The following is a 12,374-nucleotide window of genomic DNA, read 5'->3' on the forward strand; positions in this document are numbered from 1 at the left end:
GTGAATTATTCATCTTCAACCATCTACATATCCTGTTCCACTTCCAAAAGTATGGTATTTACACTTAATTTTCTACATTTTGAGATGGGGACTGCTTCTTTCAGTCATTCTGCTAAGTCGTGGACTAAACCAATGCTGTGTCCTTCTACCAAATATTTCTATCATGTCCAGGACACCCACTGCACTCAGGACAGCAGACAATTCCTGATGTAACAACTCAGTTAATACGCATGATAACATATAAAGTTTATATCCAAGTCAGCCCCAAAAATGTTCCCCCTGTAACTGTGCCAGTTTAAGGTATTAACTTTCCTAATATATATTTTTATGTACATTACTGTACATTAAATAGTCAAAATACCAGAGCTGTCATTTAACTGCCCATATCTCAGCAAAATTCTGTTTTTTTAAATGCATGTCCCACCAAAAATGTATTTACCTTGCCATTACCTGGACTCCATGAACTAGATGTCCACCATTGTTTAGCAAATACTGCACCCTGAACTCCTGAATGTTTATTTCAATATTATTAAGCATCATCAGTTTGTCTAGTTCTTAGCAATTCAAAAGGTTCAAGGATGTCACAACCCAAAGTAAAATTCCCTCTCATACCTCTGTCAGAGGTTGGTGAGTGAGGATGGGCACTGTCTTCTGCAGTGGCAACTGAGATGGCTTCCTCCTGTGCTGCACAATCCACAGTGGTCTGTACCTCGGATTTCCAAGCACGGATTTCACATGCAATAAATACATATGACAAATGTATTGGTGGGCAGCTCCTGGTATTGATATCTGCTCTGTACACATCCAAGGGCCTCCACTAGCTCCTGCAGGACTCCCTTTATCCTTGTTGTATCAACAAACATCCTCTGTATGTTGAATCAATTCCATATTCTTGTTGGGAAAACTTTTTCTTTGACCCTGTGCAGCAGCTCATTCTGGTTAGCTTGGAAACACTGCTAAACCATCACATTCAATTCCAGCACATTGGTGTAAGTCTCTTTCAAGAGATCCCAATGGGAGTCAGCATGGAGAAACACTTTGAAAATGAGCTGCCTCATCCAAGCTTTCGTTAGTTCATTCCTCATCCAAACAGGTAATTCCCAAGCAGGTCCCAGGCCACGCATTCTCATCTATACACAATCTTTTTTAAGGGTTTAAGGCTCTGCTGCAGGTCATTTCTGCTCCACAAATTCTGAATTAGCCAAAACTTCCAAACCTTTACTTTCTTTCCAGTTTGGCGTACCCACAATGTCAAGCTGTTAATTGCTTTTGCAGGATGGTCCAGGTAAATGTTTTGTACAGTAGTTTTCAAAATCCATTCAGCATTTTGCATTTTCTCAGCCAAAAGAAATTTTTATTTCCAACAGGATTTTATGTCTCTTCTGGATCATTTCCAAGTTCTGCCAGGAAACCATTACACGTTGTTTAAATTCCTCCTCGGAATTAGAATCACGGTTTTAGAATCACAACAGCTCTGGTTTCTGTAAAGACTCAACCACCAAATGCAATCCTGCTCTACTGGAGAGCACCCCTTACTTCTGACCACAGCACCGGGTGGGGGGGGGTTAAGTCACAGCTGAGTCAAAGGATTTTAAGCACTTCCCACTGAGAAATACTTCCCATGGAGTCAAACTGTGGTACTATTTCTTTATTTGCTTTCTCAACTCCCACACTTTCCAATCACGGTGCATGAGGAAATACTGAATCTCCATACTTGCCACAAGCTTCCACATGGAAAACCTCCAAGGCTCCCTCCCACCTACCCAAAAACCTTCTGCTTCTGCTGTGACATGACCCTAAAGAGTCAAAGTGAAAGTGTCAAATTCAGCAGTTCCACCATACACTGTTCTGCTGTCACAGTGCTACATAGAGTTGATTCTTCACCAACATAAAATCAATGCAGTATCAGGAACTTTTTTTAATATGCATAATAGAACAGACACTATGAAAAAAACACTATTTTTATTCAGTTGAAAAGAAGTCATTTACTCAATCACATTAATTATGCTAAAAATGACTTTTTTCTGACTACACCAGCAGTTAAATATTTTCAGCACCAATTCATGACACATTAGTGACATTTATCACAACAGGTCTATTTCTTAATGTAAAGGACATACTAACTTCAGTAGCTGCTACTGGGAAAGGAGTAAGCAGAAGGCTGCCCTTTCTTTCCAAATATTTAAGAGTGAGAGTAGCAACTTCCAGAAATAAGTAACTGCCAAAGTATCTCCCAAATCTTTAAATGGAACTTTTAAAAATAGAGTTAAAATAGATATCTCAATATGAACTATCATGGATATGATTTCTAAGCGCTGAATACTCCAAAATGTGAGTAGTTGAGCAAGCATCCAGTACATAACTTTTAAAATAGTTCTTCCCTCCCCATAATATCAACCTCCTATTTTTATCCATGTCATGCTGGTTAGATCTCTAGTGACTTCCCAGTAAACATCACGCTGTTTGATATCGCTAGGATATGCTACCATCCTATGTGTGAAAGTCAGCGACCTGGTGAAATACCACCAACTCACATGAACAGAAAATTCATCCAGTCATTGGCTTGTTAACTTTGAACATCAAACAAATCCTAAGCTTTAGTTTTTCAAAGCCTTTGTGGTCTTCCTCTTGCTGGGCTGGCTCAGAAGGTCATCACTGAAGGCAGAATCAATGAAGACAAAGAAACCAAAAAGCAGCAAATAGTACTGTCTCTGTCCTTTTAAACAAATCAAGTTCGCACAAAACAAAAGGAGACAAGGTTAAAATGAAGTTTATTCGTTTTTTTTGGTTTTTTTAAGCTTTTTTTATATAAAACTGTTTGTGAAACAGCTATTTTTATTCCCATGGCAGAGTGACCCCTGAAAGATGCACTAACTCCTTTCTTAAGGCCTTAACAAGAAAAAAAAAATTTGTTGTTCCTAAAACCCAAATGTTTTAAAATTACATAATTTACAAAAAAAAACCCCACAAAAACAAAACAACCAAAAAAACAACAACCCCAAACAAACAACAACAACAAAACCACCAAAAAAAAAAAAAAAAAAAAAAACCCAACCAAACCAACAAACAAAAAACCCACAAAAAACCAACCAACCAAACAAAACAAAAAACCCCAAAAAACCCAAACCAAAACAAAACCACAAACAACCCCGAACAACAATATAGTGTAGGCTGTTACACTGACATTCCCTCTTCCTTCCTTAGGAAAAGCAAAAATATAAAATTTAAAAAAGGGCAAATGGATTTACCCCAATCAGTTTGAAGATACATTGGTTCCACCAACATTCAGACTTCCTTTCATTCCCCAATCTGGCAGGTAAAGCATGTCTTCTTCACCTCACCTGCCTTCCAAACCGAAGCAGCTTTCTTGGAATGATCTGGGGGTTATGTTGTTGCTACACAGGGCAGAATACTCCATTCCCCTGCTTGGTACAGGTGTTCTCTACACCAACGAGGTGTATGAGACTCAGCAAGCAGCAGCCAACCCTTATTTCATGAGTCTCACGACCCAAGAGTCTGCAGATGTTGTTCAAGGTTACATTGTTAATATGTTTCTCAAAAATGGAAACCTCTCTACCCCTCAGACACAACTACTGACACCAAATTACCTGCAACCATCCAAGCCTTCCTCCCACACCCTACAAACAATTTATCAGCATTTTATTTGCCTTTCAAAATTGAATTTCATCAGATGTTGTGAGAAAGAAAGCAAGAGGAACAGAGACAAGTCCTGTTTGGAGTACTCCCAGTTTTGCTATTCTTTCCCACAAAATGTTAGGCTCCACATACCTTGCTTTAATTTTGAATTTAATATTTACTTTAGCTATAGGTTTCTTTTTTAATTTATATGGGGTTTTAAAAAATTTAATCAAATGCATCACAAGGGATATAGCGCACCTTTCACTTAAAACAAAGTCTTTCAAGACTAAAAAATAGATCTTTTTATATATATATATTTATCCCTCCCTCTTTAATTCCCCCCACCTGTTTCCTTTTTCCCCTCCCCGCCCCACTGTCACTATGGAGACTGTGTCCATGGAAAGAGCTGGTTCAGACTCCTTGGTCAGATTCTGTGATGTCATCAGTCTTGAGTGTGATGTAAGAATTTATGAAGGAAGTGCTGGCATTGGCAGGCACATTGAGAGGGGGCATGGCTGCACAGTGGGAGAGAGATTCCATTCAGTCATGAATGTCCACCGCTTTTTATCTCAACAGCCTAACCTGAAAAACAAAGTCAAAATAATATTGGAATGGTTCCTTCCCTATATTTGCAAATAGGCACCTCAAGCTTTGGAAAAACCCACTCAGAAGCCTACCACAGCAGCAACACCAAGAGCTCTTTAGTTTTGTGGACTGAAAATAGATATACACCAGGGCAAGTAGTTCATAAAAGCTAATCCATGTGATAAAAAGTCTTAGTTTAACAACCAGCAAAAAAAATTAAACCAGCCCAGTTCTGAAGGAGGTCTGGGATGACAGATGCCACAGCGGCACGGCACTCTTACACAACCTCTACCTTCAGCAGCCAGGCAGGAGCTCACTCACCTCATGTCCACACATTGACCATGAGAATGGGAAACAGCGGGGCCAAGCATGTCCCAACACGGTGACAGCTCCTGGGCTGCCATGAGGGACTGAACCCAAATGTTTCCCTATGGGTCACGCTGCTACCATCCAATGGTGGTTTCCAGTGAATATGCAGCAGGTAGTGAAACTAGTATCAAAATTACAGGAGTCCAGGAACCACACCTGGGAAATAGCCAGATTTCACCAGCTAAAGGTAAAGCTGTGTGTGATTATCTAATTGAAGGGCAGGTGATATTTCTTTCTGCTGCTTCTTTTGTTTAATTTTCATATTATGGAGACAGTTCATGGAAGGACTAAGCTGGTGATGTCTTTCAAGACAAATGTGGAAACATCCAGGTGCTTGGCACATATTCTCCCTGTCCAGAAATTCTATGAGGTGAGTAAATGAACTTCAGGAGTTTGCTAAGTTGGTGGAGGCTTAGTTCAAAAGGGAAACGACAAAGTTAAATTTTAATTTCTCTGAGTTACGGTTCTCATTCTTAATCTGCACAGACAGAAAGCAAAGCTTGAAATAATGTATTCCTTTTTTCCCTTATGCCACAACACAAGTGAGCCCAACAGCAATTTATTTATTTAGTAAGGTTACTTACTTTGATATGACTTAGATAAATCCCTTCTTATCAGCTAGTGAGCTTGGGAAAAGGAAAAAAACTTGCACCATAAGTGATGCATAGGGAAAGCAGTTAATGGAATTCGAGGTGTGTCTGGGAGCAAAGTAACAACCATGTTCATTCATAGCTGGCTATTAAACTCCCTAAGTGTGATGCAGAAGTCAATGCTGCTCTGATCATCAGCACACCAACTAGATTATATTCCAGCAAGACCAACTCTTGGTTGCAAATATCCCCCCATCCAGGGGTGCCACGCTCTGAGTGAGTGAAGAGTCAGGCAAGTACATAGTAAAACTAGATGGCAACGTTGTGGAGCACCAGCTGAAGAGGAAAGGGGGAGGTTCCTAGAGAGTTCAGGCAGCTGCTCTTTGTGGTTTCACTACTGCACAACTGCGAGCCCTCGCTGACGAAGTGTCAAGGCCATGTTGCTGTCTCTGGCTCCTGTACAACTGCAGCTTGCCCACGCCTGGAATTGGTCCAGAGCATTAGGCACTGGCTCAGGGAAGAAACACGCTCAACACAGAGAGTCCTGCCTCGTTCCTGGACAAGATCCAGAGCACCAGACTCACTCTCACAGTCACTCTCCAGATCTGGATTTGATCCAAATGTTCTAGAGGTAACCGGCTCAAGGAGAGACAAGCAACAAAGACAGAATGCACTGACTTGCCTGGATGTTATCCAACATGCAGGATTTTCCTTAACTTGCTAGGCCTGGGAGTGAACCAGGACTGAAACGGCCCAAGAATCTCACAATTGAGTATCCATTGTATCTTACACTAAGGCCAGCAAAAGGGCAGATCCAGGATTACCTGGACTGCTACAAAGTTCCCCTAAAGTTCTTTATACCACAGTAATACAACAATTTCTTTTTTTTGTTATAATTGGATCTTTTATATTTGCATGGCTTTCATTTTGGAATGCAAGATCAGGTTGGAATTGGAGAACCTGATTTTTAAGACATTCCGAACATTAAAAGTGAGTGGCTAAATAGGACCTTCTGGTAAGAACTACTTAAGGCAAAAGTGGATTTGGAAAGAAATGATGCCTTAGAGAGAGATCTAGAGCATACAGTGAATACAGTGCAGAGATTCCACTTCCTGCAAGGTCTTAAGATATTCTTATGATATATAAAAAAAGAGCTAACACTGGAAAATAATGCAGGGAACAAAGCTGTGTAAAGGTCTCTGGGACACAGTAATGTTTACCAGTACCTTAAAAGAATGGCCCAAAAATCACCAGACTTCCCCAGTGTTAAACAGCCAAAAGAGGCACCTTGGCTATGGGACTCTCATCCTGCTTTAACATCATGAATTACATTGCCTGTTACACTTTAAGGAAAAGAGAAAAGCTTAAAGGAATCCCAGTGACCTTTACCATGAAAGGAGAAAGCTACTCAAACACTGAATACTGTTAAATACTGTTTACATGGTAACTGTTAGAATAACACTCCAAAGCCAAGAATGAATGCTATTAAAAATGAAAAAAATCACAGAACACAGCCAAGCTAAACCAAGCAACAGCCAGTCTATAAAATGTGTTCATGTGGGACACTACTTGTCTTCTGCTACTGCACCAAAACCCCACAATCCTCCAGTTAATCTCTCATCCTTCACACAAAACACCACTTTTTTTACACAATTGCTTTACTTGAAAAATAGGTAAGATTTTAAATTAGGGGAGGTTCCTGGGAAGTCAGGGAACAGCAATGAGGGAAGGGGATTACCATGAGCAGCTTGATGATCAGCAAGAACTGACATGAAAGACCAACTTCCTCTGCATGATTGCAAGAAAAACAGAGAAGCAAATAGCTTGAGTAAGGAATGTAACTGAATAGTGAAATGAAGGCAAGAGACCTTCTTGGGCTACAGTTTCATGGAAAGGGAGACAATAAGTATTAATTTGAAACCACTTATTTCATTTTAATCCACCCTGTTGCCTTTGAACTTCAATGCACCTGCAATTGAGTAAGAAATAAGAAATCTCAACCTCATCCCATTCCCTGGGTGCTAACTCCCACCTCAGTGCTACTCCCTCCTTGTGCCGGTGCATTTTCCCAGCCACACAGTGAATCATATTAGGAAAACAAACCTAGCTCTGATGCCAACATTGCAAAAAGCTGTTTCAGACAAATTGAATTCCCCACCAAGTTTGCACCTGGCTGTATGAACGCTGGGCCTAGACAAAGGAGAACTCAGGAAGGAACTGCAGTAAGGAACTTGGGGCACATTACAAAGTTATGGAATGGTCACCACTTCTGGATACAGTTCTACCTTCTATGCCCTATGTCTATTGGCAAAATAGAGAAAAAAGCTGGCCTAAAAGAAACACAATGGGCTTCTGCTAAGGCTAATTTACTTACCCCTGGATCTATCTACACTTTCAGAAAATGGGAATCCTAGATTACAATAATCCTGAACTCATCAATATTATTTATTCCTTACATATAGAATTTAAGATAATTTGATGACTTCATACAGGAGCTTACTATTAACTGCTCTGAGACTCACAGAAAAAAAAACCTTCAGATGCTTATGGACATGATACAGAAGGAGATTTCCACCACTTGTTTAGCTGAGAGAGTAATCAGGCAGTTGTAACAGCTAACAAGCTTTGCCTTTCACTGTTTAACAGAAGGAACTGCTGCAGAAGTACAAAAAACTGAACAGGATGGTAGCAGAGAAAAAAAATACAAGTTTTCTGAATATACACAAAAGCACCTCAATTTCTCACAGAAATGGGGAAGACACTGGAGGTAAGGCAGCAGGTGGAACTGGAAGCTCTCTCCCACTCACCTGTGCTTGCTTTTATATCCATTCCTAGGAGTACACTTCCCCCCTCACCCCCGCTCCGATTGCTCTGTGCTGAGGCTGCCTTTCACCGTCTTGTTCTGCAAGGACGGAAGAGAGCAAGGAAGGAGGGGCTGACAAACCAGCAAGCCAAACAGAAGAGGAAAAAGAAAATGAAGGACAAACAGAAGACAGGGGTAGGGAAAGGGAACATACAGAAAGGGAAAGAGAGAGAGGGAGAGACAGTCAGTATTGGAGGCAGAAATACTTTTCAGACAGTTTTCCCCGAGACAAAAGCAGGTAATTCCACAAAAGTGGAGTCTGAGATACGAAAGCCTGGTTAATTTTAAGAAACACAGACTTTAACACAAAAAGGTACAACAAGCTGAGAAGCATCACTTTAAAATTGCCTAAACAGATGGCTTAAGACTACCTAAGATGGCTGAGCCGCCAAAAGGTGAGGTATCCTATTCCCTTTACAGCCTCTCCATGGCTCAGCATCCTCATCAGGTGTGTTGCAACCTCACTTGCTGTGATGCAGACAGAGCCAGTTGGATCTGTGATAGGAACCCTTCAAAAGAGAATAGTTTTCAGACAGCATTTTCCCTTTGATAAAAGTTGATATTTTGCATAAGTAACACATTCAGGACATGGATGGTTGAAGCATCAATCCTGACAGAAGAAAATGGAAAAGATCACTGAGGAGCACACAGAAAGGCAGGACCAGTCCCTCTGGGCTTAGCCGGCTTATGCCTTAAGTGCCAAGCACAGTTAATGAGGCAAGAAGCACATTTGCTCTCCAGGAGCTACTTACTGTGATGAAGTGTATTTACCGGTGTCAGACACGGACTGCCAAAGGGTAAGAGGCCCTGTACTGGGGAACTTAATACTGGAGATTTGTAAAGTTAGCTCTTCAACCCATTAGCTACAGAACGGCAGAGTGAGCTATGAGACAGTTACTAGTTCACTAATAGTACTAAGCTGGTGTTATCTAAAAGCATCGCTTTCAACAGACTAATTGAAAGTCTTTCTTCCTCTCAATTGCTCATGCTCATATCACGCAAAAAAATTGATGCAATTTGTTCTCCCATCATTCTAGAGCAATGGTTTTCAGCCTTTCTGTTCCTGCATTGTCACTGTCTGGAATTCCTCTTTCCAGTCACTACAATGGAAAGAGCAGAGTGAGCTTATATTCTGCCCTGCAGAAGGACTGAGAACAAACCGGTAATCATTAGTGAAACATGCAGTGAGGGCAGAGAAAGAAAGCAGAGAAAACTCTACTTGGCTTCAAACAAATTATTTTTGACTTTACTAAGCAAAAGTCAAGAAACTTCAGTGTCAAAGAAAGGCTGTTGGTGTTGAATTTCTGTTTGTGACACAGTGAAGAAAGTGATCTGCAGTGGGATAGTTCTGAACATAATTCAAAATTTTATTGCCTCATGAAGTACTGTTATGAACTTAACTGGTAGTTGTCACCTCCCATCCTGCAAGATTACTTTAGAAGTCCATGTGCCTTCTCAGAATTTTCTCTGGAAAGCTGGACTCATTGCCTGAACTTAAACCAGTTCCTTCCTTTCACAGTTTGAGCACCATCACTGCAAAGTGCTCATATACAGCAGCAGTGACCCAAGCCATCTATGTAATAGTATATTTCCCTGAAATACTTCAGACAACAGGCAGCAAAAATAAACCAGCCTTCAAATACATAATCCTCTGTTATTGTTTAACCTCAGCCAGAACACACTCCAATTATCTTTAGCCGAGTATCCAAAGTTGAGCAGAGGGTGCTACTTTGGCAGTTACGTTACACAGTAAGGAGAGCTCATCCTTCCTGTTTTTGTTTGGCAAGATCTACAGGTTCTTGTAGCATTAATGCATTAATTTAAGTTTGTTGTACACTGTCAACATTATTCCACAGTTGTGGAGAATAATTTATTTTCTATTATATAATGAAAAGTAGGCCTATTCTGGATAAGAGCCTGAATGTGCACTCAACCTCCTAGTACATTTTAAATACATGTGTATAAATACATCATTTTGTGGTAGAACATCCAGAAAGGAACATGAGGCTAATTCCTCTATGTTTACAAAAGACAGATTAAGAATAATCTGTGAAAACAAAAGACCACCAGATGTCAGTCTAATTCTAGGCAGGGATCTGCAGACAAGAAATAGATGGAGACTAATCCCAGCTAAAAAGCAACACAGTTCTTCCCTATTATCAATTCCTTTTCAATACAAGCCATTGAAGCTCTTGCAGAATTCCTGTTGTATTCAACTGGCAGCAAGAACAGTTGTTTTTCTGGATACTTTCTGATCATTTAAAACTGGAAGACTGGTATCCACAACATCCCAGGCAGCAGAACAGCCCAGGGATGTATCCTCAAGGGCTGGGAGGGGTATTCCCAGCACTGTATCCCATTACTTAGGGCTACAAGAGAGTATGTATTGTCTACCTTGTCTCCTCTTTCCACACAGACAGCTCTTTGCACCACTGTGTTTGTAGGCTCTAGGGACGATTATTAAGGACGCCAAGACCCTGGGCAGAAGCAGCAATAGGGGTCTTCTGAAGAAAGACACACAGAACAACCCCACAGATCCACTGCAGGTTGAGTGGTTGGACTCAGTCCAGTTACTACAGGTAAACTAGAACAAGATGTTTCCAAAAACCAGGAAACTTTTTCTTAAAGTCATTTTTCTTCTTCCTTGTATCCTCAGTAAATCCAAGGAGAAAACCTGACACTCCAATGCAACAATTCAAACAGGAATAGCGAGCAACATACTGATTCTATCACAGAATTCAGGAAATGAAGCTGAGCTTTCAGAAGAGTCATCAAGGATCTAAAGAAAAACTGAGCAGATGGAACAAAAATTTTATCATCTTAATCTTGGTATTCTTCTTGAGTTGATGTTTGGCCCCAGAATACACCACAAGCATATATCACAAAATAATTGAACTAAAAGCATCTCTGACTACAGATATTATCCAGGTAATAAAATTACTAATCCAAATCTAGAAACCAGAAGAGGGCAGCAAAAAACCCAGGTCTAATCCACGAGAGGATTCTTACCTTGTGCTTGGGGCACCTCACTGAGAAATTCTCTTCGTTTAGTAAACAATCTAAAGGAGGAGAAGACAGCAATGTATTATTTTTTTAAGAAAATCAACTTGAATAATACATCACATGTGTTAATCTTGCCTCACAAGTATACATTTTTCATTCAAAGATCTCTCATAGGAATACTTTGTTATTAGCAGGTTGATTTCTTCCACTCCCAAAGTGTTAGCAAACAAAACAACTGAATACCCCAAGTGACACTGCTGCTTGGATTACCAAGCAACCCCAGTTTTCCGAATGATCTTATGCAGTAAGAATGACAACAGCAAGTCTACAAATCCTGTATCCCAACCCCCTTCAACTATTCCAGCCTTTTCCACTTTAACACAAGGAAGATGGACACATTCATCCAATCTGAACAATCCCTGCATTTCATAGTACAAATTCTGCCTTCCACCCTTACCCCAAGGCCTTGTCTGCAACAAGGGGAGAAGGGGTGTATGTCTCTAGGTGTGAGTATATACAGTTTATCTGTAATCCCAAATCTTGGTGACAGGCTTACACTGTGACACTATATCTAATAGTCTGATCACCCATGATGCTCTTAGATCTGCCTCCATGAATTGTCTATGTGAAGCTTCTATGATCTAAAAAATGGTTTAGTTAATTATTTAAACCTATTACATAAAGTGAGGCACCTATGTGGAACTGCTTATTTAGGAACAAATTAAGTAATACTGCCATTTGAAGAGCACTTATTTAGCAGCACTGCCAGAGTACGGATTGGTTCTCCTCGCATCCTCCCTCACAGAATATGCCTCTAAGTGATGCAAGTTTGCAGCTCCCCAAACTTCAGCCACGAGAAAAAGCAGCACTCAGAGCACTCAGCTGCCTCCCCTGGGCACCCTGAACTGCAGGGTCACCTCTCAACCTGCCCAAACACCTGATACTGCTCTGTTCCAATTGTCTCTTGCATTGGAGGCTGACCCAAGGCCATCACCTCATCAGCAGGACCAAGCACCCATCCCCACCTCAGCACGACTGATCATCACTGCCCCTGCCCCAGAGAATTCAGCAAGGTGCTTATGACCTACTGCCTGCTCCAACATACCCAAAGAGCTCACAAGTAGAGAATGGTAACTAGGATGTGCTAATTTAAAACGCTCTTAAGTACGTAGCATAACCAGTGCTACCTGCTGTTTCAATCTGGTGGAAGAGTTTAGCAGACAGCAGGAGACTGGAACTAAAGCTTGAGGGAAAAGCTTTCTAGATACCCAAGCTTTGGCAGAGCATTCCTCTGCTACAGTACACTTAATATTTCAAAATGAATG

General features: G+C 40.8%; 1 protein-coding gene across 8 annotated transcripts in view; it reads right to left on the minus strand.

Moving 5' to 3' along the window:
* Positions 1 to 2,754: 2,754 nt before the first annotated feature.
* The window catches only part of TCF20 (transcription factor 20), a 131,060-nt gene continuing 121,440 nt past the window's right edge, over positions 2,755 to 12,374 (minus strand). For 7 of the 8 annotated variants that reach the window (XM_063396074.1, XM_063396073.1, XM_063396072.1 and 4 more), the window contains 3 exons: positions 11,056 to 11,105; positions 7,991 to 8,118; positions 2,755 to 4,221 (listed from right to left, as the gene is read on the minus strand). In XM_063396074.1, the coding sequence (XP_063252144.1) occupies positions 8,035 to 8,118; positions 11,056 to 11,105 (134 nt within the window). In that variant the 3' untranslated portion in view covers positions 2,755 to 4,221; positions 7,991 to 8,034. The remainder of the gene's footprint in view (positions 4,222 to 7,990; positions 8,119 to 11,055; positions 11,106 to 12,374) is intronic. The other variant, XM_063396078.1, reaches the window with a different exon arrangement.

This window comes from Prinia subflava, chromosome 4 (genome assembly GCF_021018805.1).
Source record: "Prinia subflava isolate CZ2003 ecotype Zambia chromosome 4, Cam_Psub_1.2, whole genome shotgun sequence".
In the NCBI taxonomy this organism is placed as follows: domain Eukaryota; kingdom Metazoa; phylum Chordata; class Aves; order Passeriformes; family Cisticolidae; genus Prinia; species Prinia subflava.